At 46.0% G+C, this 13,404-nt stretch overlaps 1 protein-coding gene across 9 annotated transcripts in view; it reads right to left on the bottom strand.

Annotated features, from left to right (window-relative positions):
• The window catches only part of DOCK11 (dedicator of cytokinesis 11), a 122,551-nt gene that overhangs the window by 16,303 nt on the left and 92,844 nt on the right, over window positions 1–13,404 (bottom strand). For all 9 annotated transcript variants that reach the window (XM_050964877.1, XM_050964880.1, XM_050964883.1 and 6 more), the window contains 8 exons: window positions 11,587–11,693; window positions 11,307–11,429; window positions 9,304–9,417; window positions 8,063–8,209; window positions 7,460–7,670; window positions 5,462–5,652; window positions 3,754–3,854; window positions 2,011–2,149 (listed from right to left, as the gene is read on the bottom strand). In XM_050964877.1, coding sequence (XP_050820834.1) covers window positions 2,011–2,149; window positions 3,754–3,854; window positions 5,462–5,652; window positions 7,460–7,670; window positions 8,063–8,209; window positions 9,304–9,417; window positions 11,307–11,429; window positions 11,587–11,693 — 1,133 coding nt within the window. The remainder of the gene's footprint in view (window positions 1–2,010; window positions 2,150–3,753; window positions 3,855–5,461; window positions 5,653–7,459; window positions 7,671–8,062; window positions 8,210–9,303; window positions 9,418–11,306; window positions 11,430–11,586; window positions 11,694–13,404) is intronic.

Here is a 13,404-nt window from a genome sequence, read left to right as displayed (position 1 = left end):
GAGCTACAGCAGCAAGACACTGGAAGGCACAGAAGGTTACAGGGCAATAGTGAGACAGCCCCTCACTGATTGGATTGCACCGTGGTATGTCACTGAGATGCTGCCCAAGACTTTCAGAAGATTCTGTTTTTGTGCCTGCTGCTGAAGAGCAGAATTGCAGGGTATCCCTCAGAGACCTGTTCCTATCATTCAGACCATTAAAAGCTGCCACTCTGCCAGGTCTCTATACCCTTTCAGAAGTAACACTACTGGAGGTTGGCTGGAAAGACCAAATTATCTTACTGAAAGGCTTCTGTTTCAGCCTCCAAAGACTCTGTCCTGGCTCTGGAGGTGCTTGGAAGAGCTGAGACAGTCACTGATGATGTCATAAGTACACTGGAGGTGTTTACATGCCAAGTTTGCCATTTGAAGACGAACATTATGACACTTGCCAACATTACATTGGTAGATGTTTTCCAAGAGGCAGGTAGACAAAGCAAAACTGCCACTGAGAAGGGGTGCTGTCTAGAGGACAAATTATCAAGCAATGGAATGGCTCTGGGATGATCAAACATATCCAAAACTACCATCCCCTATCAGGCATGAAGAGGTGTTGGAGGATGGACTCATCACACTAGTCGTGTGAAATACCATGTGCTGCCCAATCAGTCCTTCAGCTAATCAAATGCTCATATGCAAAGACCAGGTGCTCACCACCATGCAAATGTTTAGCCAGCAGCCATCCTTGTACAGAGAAGTCCAAATGTGATAAGGACGAGAATCAGTGTGAAAATGGGTCTAGCAGTGATGTCTGTATAAGAAGGATGTAAGCCAGAGGCCCAAGGGGAGTCTCTCTCCAGGCTGGGAGAGAGCAGGGCTTGGCTTTCTGCAGAAAGGGTACTGGGAGCAGGGGCAGCTCCAGACCCCAGTACGCCAAGCGCGTGCTTGAAGCGGCATGCCGCGGAGGGCGCTCTGCCAGTCGCCAGGAGGGCAGCAGGTAGGCAGCCTTCGGCAGCATGTCTGCGGAGGGTCTGCTGGTCCCGCAGCTCTGGTGGACTTCCCGCAGGCGTGTCTGCGGAGGGTCCACTGGTCCCGCGGCTCCACTGAAGCCGCGGGACCAGTGGACCCTCCGCAGGCACGCCTGCGGGAAATCCACTGGAGCTGCGGGACCGGCGACCGGCAGAGCACCCCCCTTGGCATGCCGCCATGCTTGGGGCGGTGAAATGTCTAGAGCTGCCCCTGACTGGGAGTGAAGCAGGGCTGAGGAGAGCCAGAGGAGCAGGGGAGCTCCAGGCTGGCAAGTCCCCAGGCTGCAGGGCCTGGTCCAAGGCCCACGGAAGTACTGGGAGGCAGAGGAAGGCAGCAGGTCTGAATCCCCTTGCCTATGATAAGTGGCTTTTACACTGCAGTCTGCCCCAGGGAGCAGGGCTTGGTGATGACTGGCAGTAGCCCAGACTGAGGCAATGTGGGGATTAGAGGGTTGGAGGTTTCCCAGAGAAGGGAGACCCCTAGAGACTGGTGGGGGTATTGCCAGGGGACAGCCCCCGGGTAAAGGGCACTGGGTCCGGGAGGGACACGAGGGCCAGCGGCAGCGGGACACCAGCCTGCAGAGGTGCTCCGAGGGCTGTAGAGCTAATTTCCTGAGATGACCAGCAGGAGGTGCCACAGGGGTGAGAGTCGTCCCACACTTACTGGTAGCTATATAATTGTTCTAGGTTTGCCATGTTTGGTACAACTGTGTGCGTGGAAGAAAGGGTTTGCAAATGATACCCAGCTTGACCCATTTCTGAAGATACTGTATTATCAAAATTCCCACCAACTAGAGGACTTGGAGCTGGCCACTGGGAGGAGGGGAGAAAAGTAGGGAGTGAGTCCCTTCACTGAAATGATTCTGTAGAATTTTGAGAGTCAGATGACCCCTCTCTTACCTTCCTATCACTAATTTGCCAATGGAATGTGATTTTACTACCTTGTGCTCACAGACTAGAGATAATATTTCAGCATAGTTTTTGGAGTCTCTTTAATACATGCCTGTTCATGGATGATGTCGGAAAGCTCTTTCACCATGTCTCTGAAGTTTGATTTTAGTCCTTCATGGTACTCTACTTGGTCCTCCTTAATGAGCTGCTCATTGAGTTCCAGAGCAAGTCCACAGGCCTGTATAAAATTCCTGGGGATGAAAGAAATAGGCCCTGGGCATTATTGTTTCTCATCCACATTTGCAGATTGGAGCCAAAAAAACAAATGGATGTGTGCGACTTTGTTTACAGATTCGCCCTGTGGGCAAGCACAAGGCAACATCTAATCCGAAAAGCAACCCACAGGTTCTCTCCTGGGTGGCCCTGAACAAACAGGATGTTTGTAGTCTATTCCCATCTGTTACTGTTACTGTTACTCTTACTCTTGGATTAAGTTCCCTTTCACATGACCACTTCTCCCCTGTCTGCGGCTGTGGTGAAATAACTGTGTGTGTCTGACTTTCAAAGGCTGTTATGAAAGGGATAGAGCTGCTGGGACCGCAAGATTGTGCAGCAGGGTTAGGGGTACAAGATGTCTTCCCTCTTTCTTTCGTGGCAACCATAAGCATCTGGCACTACTTCCCAGGGGTGCCCAGTGCCCCAAAGGGGACAGGAAGGCAGAGTCCACAGCCTGCTCCCCCTGTGCATTGGTCAGCTGTGTGGGGTGGGAGGCAGCTGCACCTAGCAAAGGGGGAGGCAGCAGCAGGCGAGCAGGCAGGGTGTGCCTCATTGCTCCCGGAGGAATTCTAGATACCAAAGGCAGACTAGTAGGAAGGAGGAGAGAGGGAAGGACAAAAGTGGGGGAAAACCTACAATGGCCCTAACTGAATGGAGGACGGGAAGTTAGCTATTTAATATATTTAGTTATCTCTTGAGAGAGACAGAGTTGGGCACAATTCTTAGACTACAGAGAGAATGACAGGATAGATTGGCAGATAGATAGATTGATAGACAGACAGATGCAAGACAAATTCTTGTTTGAAATCAAATATCTTTGCAAAAGTGGCAATGGAAGTGAGAAAAATGGAACCACATGGACAGTAAATGGATTTATTTAAATATTTTAAACGTTCTTTCCAGTTTGACAGTCCCCCTAGAAAAGTTTCTCTTGAAAGATCAGGACATGAAGCATAATTTTAAAAAAACAACACACACACACACAAAGTCTTTGGTTTTTAGCAAGACATTTCCCCTTTTAAAAAACAGTTTTGTCTAGGTGTTGAGACTGGGCACCTGAAAGCTCTAGCTTTAAAAACAGAGTCAGCTTCAGTGTGCAGCAACTGCTGGTGCATTATTTATTACTACCATTATTATTGTTTTATGTTATTTATTGTAGCCCCAAGTGCTCTAGTCATGAACCAGGATTCCATTGTGCTACACGCTGTACAAATGCAGAATGAAGAGAGAATCCCTGCCCCAAAGAGCTTGCCATCTAAGACAAGAGACACATGGATGGATATAGACAGACCAATCATGGGGCAGTATAAAAACCAATGAGACAGTCTGAGTCAGCGCGATGGGCAGTGGTCTCAGGGTTAGAAGGAGCCAAGATGTCCTGACTAGGATTCGGTAAGCTCACCATGGTCAGGATACTTTTGGGCTAGGAAAGTGGAAACCAGTCTCCTTCCAAAATCAGAAGGATAGTACCAAATCTTTGAATTAGTATTTCAAATCTTAACTCTGATCATTAAAAATGTAAGAAAAAACATATATCCCATTATGGCCAGCAGGCTACTTCAATTACTTAGTAACCTACCTGAACATTTCTTTTAACTCAGTCACCTTCTTAGCGGGATATTTGCTGGACTGATTGTCAGTCAGGAAAGCTCTAGCATAGGCCAGCGGACCAGCATTAACCTAAAACCCAAAATGTGAGAACTTATTCATGCTGCAGCTTTTAGGTTAATTTCAGAGGGTAATACATTTGCTCTATTAGAAATATTACCTAAGCTATTACTTCATGCCACTGGACGTGCATTTCTATATGGTCATGGGATAACAATACTATAGTACTGTTTATGTAACAGAACAGAAGACACCTGGAGTTCAAAATGTCAGGCCTTTTGGAATGGGAAAAAATTCTTTACTGATATTCTGAGTCATTTTTCAATAAGACATTGTGAGGATACTGTCTTGGTAAGTATATCATCATACAGAATTAACAATATTAAGCAACATATTGAATCTTGACATCATACGATATTACTAACATCTCCCTTTTTTTCCAGAAATGTGTAAAGACATTATATTCGATATATTCCTGGTTTGAATCTCTTTAAGAGGCCAGCTCCTAATATAAACCTTTCAGTCCTGTTCAAATTCTATTGCTAGTATTTGTTTTATTTCCTTCAGGATGTTTTCCCAATTTTTTATTTATTATCACCAGTCCCATATCATGTGCATGAAAGAGGGCCTGGCTGTCTTGCATTTCATACAGATATCTGAGACCATATTATGTATTTTATTATATTGAGATGGAGAAACATACACCCTGTAAACTAAAAATTACTGAACTTGCACTACGTTAATAGTAGATTCAATATCCATTGTCTGCATCATCTCATCCCATTATTTTGCTGTTATTTCACATTTACAGTCTAATGAAATTACACATTCTAGACATAATCTTGATTGATGCTCACTTTATTAAAAATCTCTTTCAGAGAAGAAAAGCACCTACAAAGCTATCTGTATTAGAAAATTTTACACACAGGTTTGAAGTTTCAGCAATCTAGATACACTAAAAAGAATGCACGATAGGAGTTTATCAACTACAACGGTTTGCTTTAAGGGTTGTGCTAGACTTTACTTTTCTATTTATGATCTTTACATACAAAAAGAAAAATGAAGAAATTGACATTCCATCATTTCCTTTTTAGGGAGTGACCTCTTGAGCAGGGGCAGCTCTAGGTATTTTGCTGCCCCAAGCACAACAGGCAGGCTGCCTTTGGCGGCTTGCCTGCGGGAGGTCCTCCGAAGCCGTGGGACCAGTGGAGCCTCCGCAGGCATGCCGCCGAAGGCAACCTGCCTGCCGCCCTCGTGGCGCCGGCAAAGTGCCCCCCGTGGCTTGTCGCCCCAGGCACGCGCTTGGTGTGCTGGTGCCTGGAGCCGCCCCTGCTCTTGAGACACATGGGCCATGTCTCAGACTGGGGACAGGTCAGGACTCATGAAGCTGTTTCCTGTCTGTATTTTCCAGATCAATCTTTCAGAGCTGTTAAATATAACCAACACCTGCCACACACAAATAATGGGCAAGTACATATGGGCCTGATTCTGCAAACACAACTGGGCATAGTGTTTACTCCCACGAGTAGTCCCATTGACTTACAGTGGTAAGTACTACAGTCAGTACTGTTGGCAGGATCTGGCCCACAGTGCTCCAATCAGCTAGTTAATGATTTCTGGAAAGTAAACAAGCTATTCTGTCACCAGCGTAAGGATGTTGTGCTAATGACGGGCCTTACCTGTACGGAAACACAACCCTGCAACTTGAGCTGCAGCTGGATCATGTCCACCTCATTGGAAGAGCAGAGTTTTTGCAGCTCTGCTGTCTTGTCTTTTATCTCATCAGTAGCAACATCAATTGGCTTGAGATTAACCTGTTGTTCGTTATTTACTGGAATTCTCTTCTTCACATACGGAAACGAGTTTGAAGCTATTAAACATATCAAACAGAATGTACAGTCTGAAAATCGTCTCCGTAGACCCCTTCCCAAAGGCTCACAGAACAGATACAGACAGGTCCCTATCCTGAGGATCTCGCAAAGCAAAGATAAAATCCCGGCCGTGCTGAAGTCAGTAGTAGTTTTGCCACTTAGTTTCAAGAGGAGTCAGGATTTCATCCACAGAGTTTAGGCATGACACGGCACAAACAAGAGGGCAGGAAGTGGTGAGGTTGAATAAATCAGATCTAAAACAGTATGGAGGCTCAGTCCATGTCCAATTAAAATGAAAAATTCTGCACAGAATATTAAAAATGTAAAAATAGTTTAAAATTCTGCAAAATTCTGCAAATTTTGTCACTAAATAAATGTGGAGGCTCCAGCGTGGCATTGGGGAGCACAGACCACTGGCTGCACAAAGGTGGGACAGGGACTCGACGGTGAGGCTGCACCCAATCCTGACAGCGCCAGGGCTGGGCCTGCCCCAGAAACACCTTAGGGACTGACCCCTCTGTGCCAGGTGCAGCAGGTGTGGGCAGGCAGACTCACCCTGGCAGGATCCAAGTGTGGAGGGGCTTAGTGTGGGAGGGATCCAGGTGTGGGGTAAGAGGGTTCTTTATGGGGCAGTCTGGGTGCTGGTGGCTCAGTGGGGTGGGGTGCCAGGGGGATCTGGATGCACAGGTACTTAGTGGGGGAGGAGGGTCTGGATGCAGGGGCAGTGGGACTCTGCAGGGAGGTCCCAGGTGAAAGTGGTTGGGGCTCAGCATGGGGAGTGTGGGTGCTGGGGGAGTGGGGCTTGGTGGGGTGAGGATCCAGCAGACAGTTGGGGCTCAGTGGAGTGGGGGGGGTCCATGTGCGGGTGGCTCATTGGGGCGGTCCAAGTGCACAGGAGGTGGGGCTCATTGAGGTGGGAGTTTGAGTGCAGGGGCGGGGTGGGTGCAGAAATGGGAAGGCTGGAAGCAGGGGGTGGGGCTTGGTGGGGGGAGTCTGAGTGCAGGGGTGGGGGTCTGGATGCAGGGGGGTAGGGACTTGGCAGGGTTCCAGATGCATGGGGGTTGGGCTCAGCAATGAGGGCCTTGTGCAGGGGGCTGGAGCTTGGCAGGGTGGTGATTCTGGGGTAGGGGGTTGTAGGTGTGGGGAGTGAGGCTTGTTGGGGGTACTGGGTATACGGGGTGTCCAGATGCAAGAGGGTTTGGAGGACAGGGGAGCAGTTCCCCATACAGGGACCCTGCCCCCGATAGCTGAGGAGTGATAGGGACAGGAAATGGGGTGGGGGTGAAGCCAGGGGAGGTTTCCATGGGTGGGTCTGACCCAGCCTGGACTAGCAGCTGAGCCCTGCACAGAGTAGGGCTGAGGAGGGGTGGGGCTCGGCAGGGTGGGAGTTCAATTATAGGGGACTCCTACCTCTGCCCCCGCAGTGATTTACCTCTCTACTGGCTGCTCTGGGAGTCTGAAAGGAGACGCCCATGCTGCTGGGGACCATTCTTGCATCTTCCCTTTGCTTTCCCGTCAGAAAGTCATTTTTCTGAGGGGAAGTAAAGAAATCTGTGGGGGTCAAGAATTCTGTGCCCACATAGTGGTGCAGAATTCCCACAGGAGTAATTTGAAATCCAGGGGTTAATACTGTAATTAGCTGACACTTTAAACATTCTATATGTGGGAATAAAACGAACAATTCTGCATGATTCTCAGTTACAAGGGGTATTCCTGCCATTGTTTGGAGGTTAATCAGCTGTGATTTGTGTGTTAAAACAATATTTGCTGATTCCTATTCCCTAATATTTAGAAGGTCCTACTCACTAGTTAGAATGGTCCGTCTTTTGCACTGCTCTTCCACAGAGCCATGTTTTTTCCCAGATAAGGTATAAGGAGATTCAAACACAAATCTGCGAATGTTGTGATTTCTTTCAAACTCAGTCTTTCTTTCAGAGAGCTCTTTGTCTTCAAAGTAGGGCTTCACATAAGTCACTTGAATATGAGCATATTTGGGATCAAGATCTTTGACACTGACCTATGATAGAAGAGAGTTATTTACTAGAAGAGGAAACAGGCACAAACTACAATAACGATCAGTTTAGATATTCACGTATTTATCCATCATGGGTGTAATTCACCCCATGCAGAGGACCTGTATGAATCCTATACATCACTTTAGTTCCACTTACACGCTATTTCAAGGGCTTAAGTGGCACACAGGCCTTGGACTGACCCTGCTGCCTCAGGTGACTTTCACCCACAAGAATTCCTTTGGACCTCTGCCAGACAGCGTCAGGTTGCTTATGCAGGGAGTTCCCAGCGCCTTCACACAGAACCTCTCTACTCTACAGCCTAGCTCACTCTTCCAAGCATTTTGTTAGCCGGGCTGTCTAGATTCAGTGACATCACATGCCGTTTAAACTCCACCTTGTTTGAATCCTGGATAATTTTTACATTCTCTGCTCCGAATTTTTCTCCATAAAGTTTAAGAAGTCTCAGGGAGATCTCCGACAGGCCCGTCAGCTTGGGCTCCTTGTAAATGTATTCCTTGCCATCCTCTTCTTCAAAGAAAGTCTAGCATTAATCAGAAAGACGTAGGCAGTGAATGGAGAGATTTCGTGACATTAAACATTTAATTTAAAACTCATTTTTAAATGGTTTTTAAAAAGCTTCTCAGATAAGATAGGTTTATATGTTAAAACAGTCTCTGCATAGTAATATCTAAAAAGTTGGTGAAACTTTCAAAGTGAAAATCTGGAACCTGTACTGGGAATAAGGCTGAATATCATGTAGTCACATTACTGTAAATGTAGTTAGAATGATCCCAGCCAGGGGCGGCTTCAGGCACCAGCACACCAAGCACGTGCCTGGGGCGGCAAGCTGTGGGGGGCGGCCTGCCGGTCGCCAAGAGCATGCCGCTGAATCCATGCTACCAGAGGACCTCCCACAGGCGCGCCGCTGAAAGCCACCTGACTGCCATGCTTGGGGCGGCAAAATACACAGAGCCACCCCTGATCCCAGCATATAGAAAATTAAAGCCAGTTGTTGCTCCTTGTACATTTTATTAAAAGGGATTCTGTCTTTGGTTTTATAGAAGTCCAAAGTGAGAGACATCAGACTATGTGCACTGCAGAGACAGCCACTGTTGGAGTATGTCAAACCTGTAACAACAATGGACCATATTGTGCCACCAGTTTTTAAGCAGACCTTCTCCCTGGACACACCCGTGCTAATATTCTGAAAAGTCACAATGATTTTCTGCGGAGGGAAATATCCACTGTGCTATTGGTTCTGTATTGCTTGAGTAATCCAAAGTGTTTCTTAAAAACTTTGTTAACTCATTACAGTAATATTTATACTGGCTAGGATTTTCAAAAGCATCTAAGAGGAGAAGCCTCGTTAAAAATCAATGAGACTCGTATCTTAAATCAGTCAGCTGCTTTTGATAATCCAACCCAGTGTCATAAAGCTTCGTAATAACACATTAACAAGGTACAGAAGCCCTGTACTGAAGAGTTTACTATATAACAGAGCACAAGTGAGCAAAATATAGAACCATCTTAAAGAAGCTAGTGATCAATGCAAAGGGAATGCTTCCTGAATGAGGCGGCTGAGCAAAGACAGGGTGCTTGGGGCAGGTTAGTTGACAGGCTGATGTATGTACTTACTTGTCCATAAAAGGCCACTCGGAAAAAGGTTCCTAGAAGTCTTTTTCTTGTGTGCATCACCTCCAGTATTTTAGTGTAAGCACCATGAAGTGTTCTGTACAACTGAGTAAGTTTCTGGAAAGCAGAAAAAGCCAGGTGTGTTTCAACATTATTCAAGTAGAATTATGTGAGCAGGAAGTCAGAGCCGATCCTGCAAAGTGCTAAGCACTCTTGCCCTGATTCAGCCTAGCACAGAAGCTCCTTTGAAAATGCCAGACTGAAACATGTGCCTAATGTTAAGCACAAGAGTAGTCCCATTCATTTCAGTAGGGCTGCTCCTATTGAACTTTAGCACACGCCTAAATGCTCTGCTAGGTTAAGAGCTCAGCACATTGCAGGACTGAGCCTTTGAAAGCAGAGCTGCTTGAAATATTTCACTCAAAGTTTTTCCAATGAAAATTGACCTTTTCTAAAAACTGAACTTTTTGTGAAAAACTGCTGACATATTTGAAACTTTGTTTTTCCTGAAACTTGTGGTAACATTTTTATTGTTATGTTTTAAATCAGAATATTTATTGAAATAATATGCAAAATCTTTATCCAACATTTTTATTTACCAAAGACCAAGATTCCAGTAAACAAAAACGCTGGAGAACTATTGCTAACAAGATTTCAGTAAAAATTCTGATTTGAAAATGGTGACAAAATGCTGTGGAATCTTCCAGGAAAAGCAGAAAATGGGTCCATTTCAAAGCCTGCAAAACAGAGCTTTGAAGTCCCCTGAGAAACATTTTTTGACCCACTCTACTCGGTGCATTCTTTCATTCCCCCACCTTTCCTAAAGCCATAGGAAATGAAAGATGTCCCTGAGTGTCCCCTGTGACACACACACAGGGCCAAATTCAGCCCTCAGCCATATAGGCATTGCTCTCAGTGAGGCCAATGGGATCATCCAAGGACAGCATGTGGCCCATGGAAATCTCCTGGCATCACTGAAAGCCTGTCCTCAAGAATGCCTTCCCTGCGGATTTGATTGTGCATTGAACCTGTTCTGAGGGAAAGTAACATATACAACTGCATGCTGGAGCATAGCTCACGTTTCTTCTGTCTGTTTAGCAGCCAGAAATGACATGGATTTAGGAATGTGCCTGCACAGTACTTTGGGTTGTGAACCACTAAGATAGGCAAGCACTGCGCATTAAGCAAGTCAAGGCATGCTGGAGGTACAGTTTTAATGTCTGGTTTCTCATCTGCTTTCAGTGACTTAATTCCATGGTCTACGGCAAAGCAGCAGGCGATTGTAGATTCTGTTTGTCAGAGGGTGGAGATGGATGGCAGGAGAGAGATCCACTTGATCATTACCTGTTAGGTTCACTCCCTCTGGGGCACCTGGCATTAGTGGCCACTGTCGGTAGACAGGATACTGGGCTAGATGGACCTTTGGTCTGACCCAGTATGGCCATTCTTATGTATAGGGCACAACTAATTTCTCCAGGATGGTGTCCTGCTGAGGTGGATTTGGACACATTGGGCTGCATTGTCTCTTGGAAGAAAGCTCGAGGATCACGGGAGAAACAAGTATCCATCTGGGAAGAGGAGGAAATGTTTGCCTTGGGGCAGCTGAAGCTTTGGTGGCTCTGGGTCCCAATTAGTGTCAATTACCCCAAGTCAAAGGAAGGGACTCATTCAAGTTTTAAAAAATCTTCAAAGCTTCAAAGTCTTCCCAAGTTGAAGGGAACCCAGAAACAAGGGCTTCTATGGGCACGTATGGTGTGGATGGTAGCTATAATCTTTGCTGAATTGGGTCCCTATTTAAGAGATCTCTGTGTCTGCGGCATCTCATGGGAACTATTAGCCTCCAGATTCTTGCTTGAACTTATTTTGTTTAATATTCATCAATAATACAGAGTGTACAAAAGAAATAATACATCCATCACATCAGCTCATCACTCACAAACTAAGAATTTCTTTACTAGTAGCCTGGGGAATTCTCATTAACACACAGCCAAGGTCCAAATAGCTACCTCAAACTCACGGCGCTTTTCGTAAATCGGAATGATCAGTTTGGAAACCTCTGAAATCGTTTCGTAACGTTCTGCCTTCCACAGGCCATCTATGCATTGTTCCAACAGCTCCACTAGGACTTCCTGTATGAAACACAAAAAGGAGGCTGTTCATAGCTAAGTAACCTTAGGGAGAGGTACCGTGAAAGACATCAGAACAGTTCAGCAACACAAGCATGGGTGATTCATTCTTAAAGAATTATTCTCATTCAATCTAAGGTTCTGCGCCTTGGAATCCTACCTCGCTGTAGTGAACATCCATCATCCCAGCATCTTCTTTCATGGCTCCCTCTTCATCAATATTGGACGTAATTTTCCTGAAGGCTGAACATCCATTAGGGAACAATTCTATGGAACGCAAAAAGAAAAATAAATGTTAGAATTAAAATATTATCAAACAATCTAATGCAGTGTATGGAATACCGTGCTATGGTTACCCATGCTACATCTTTGTCATGCAGATTTAAATTGTACTTGGTGCATTTGTGCATGAAAAGCTAAACTTACTTTCATGTTATCTGTTATTCAGTGGCTTATATTTTAGCATTGTTAATATGCACCATCATGCCTCAGCATAGGAGGCAGTGTGGGCTAGCAAATAGGGCACTTATATGCGTGTCAGGAGACCTGGGTTCTATTCCCAGTGTTGTCACTGACCAACTGGGTGACCTTGGGAAGTCACTTCCCCTCTCTGAACCTTACTTTTCCCTCCCAACCTTTGTCTGTCTTGTCTCTTTGGACTGTTATATTGTTTGGGCCCAGACTGCCTGGGCATGTACTGCACCTGGCACAACTGAGCTCAGATCTCAGTTGGGGGCTCTAGGTGGTATTACAGTAAAAATAATAACGTCCAAAAGCAATTCAGTGAAAGGGTCGATTGCAAAGTAAGAGGGACAAGAAAGGTCTCAAGGCTGCTCTGCCTTTGTACCATAAAGGGAGGAATAGAACCAAAACAGATGAATCAGCACATTAGAGAGTGTGGCCTCCAACTGACCCCTCTGCAGCTGCAAGGAATTTGGGGGAGTATTAACTAATCACTGAGGCATGGACACATACTGCCCCTTGTGTCAGCCACACTGTTCAACAAACTGTCAGCCTGCATGTCCTCTGAGACTATGGCTTATTCCAGCAGCCTGGATCTGTCTGATGGCATAGCCAGCTGGCCTGCTCCTTCTGATGGACACCAGCCATGACCTGGCCAGCCTGTTCCATCTGGTAAAGGCCCCACTTCTCAGAACCACTCCCTCCTTCACCAATACGCTTGGCTTCCTCTACCACAAAGCAATGAACACGTCTCACTTAGCAACTACTGCACAGAGTCAGCTGTGAACCCTTGATTGGGGCTGCACTGTACAGGAGAAGAGAGAAGGAGCGAGGTGTGTTTGTCTTCTGAATATGCATGCTGATGGGCGGTGCTGTGTGCTGCAGCACAGGGTAATGAAGGCGCAGGGCTGGATTCTGAAATTGAGAGTACTTCCTTGGGCATGGCAAAAGTGTCATTTTCCTGCACATGTGATGGATGAGCAATGTAGTTCAGTAGCAATACTAACTCACACATCCTTTGGAAATGTTCCTCTTTTTCTGCTGGCTTTGGTTTCCCTTTCTCTCCAGTCACACGAATGGAGAGTATCCAGATTTGCAATGACCGTTCCATTTGCAATCATGTACATTTTGTACATGTAACCAGAAATGTTTTCAACGAACACAATATATATACTTCTGTGGGACTTAGGCCCCCAGTATGCCAACAAGGAGCCATCAATCACCTTTGCAAACTACAGCTGAAAATCAGGGTTTCCTGGTCTCTGCTCCCTTCTTCCTAGTGTTTGCAGATCAACTGCAGTTAGAGATATTCAAGCTACAGTTTCAATGGTGGCCTTTAATGAAAAGATCAGAGGGAGCCGACCGGTGGAGTGCAGTACATTAACTGTCAGAGTACGGAGTTATTCGAAAGAAAAACTTTTTACATGCAAAATGGTGATATTTTAAAACCAACCAGTCTGCCCACCACTTCCTGTTCTGCACTAAGCCACAATGTCCTCTGTCACCGCTGGCTCTT

This window comes from Gopherus flavomarginatus, chromosome 8, assembly GCF_025201925.1.
Source record: "Gopherus flavomarginatus isolate rGopFla2 chromosome 8, rGopFla2.mat.asm, whole genome shotgun sequence".
NCBI classification, from domain to species: Eukaryota; Metazoa; Chordata; order Testudines; family Testudinidae; genus Gopherus; species Gopherus flavomarginatus.
The sequence above is the reverse complement of the archived record's forward strand: the minus strand, read 5'-3'. Positions and strand labels throughout refer to the sequence as shown.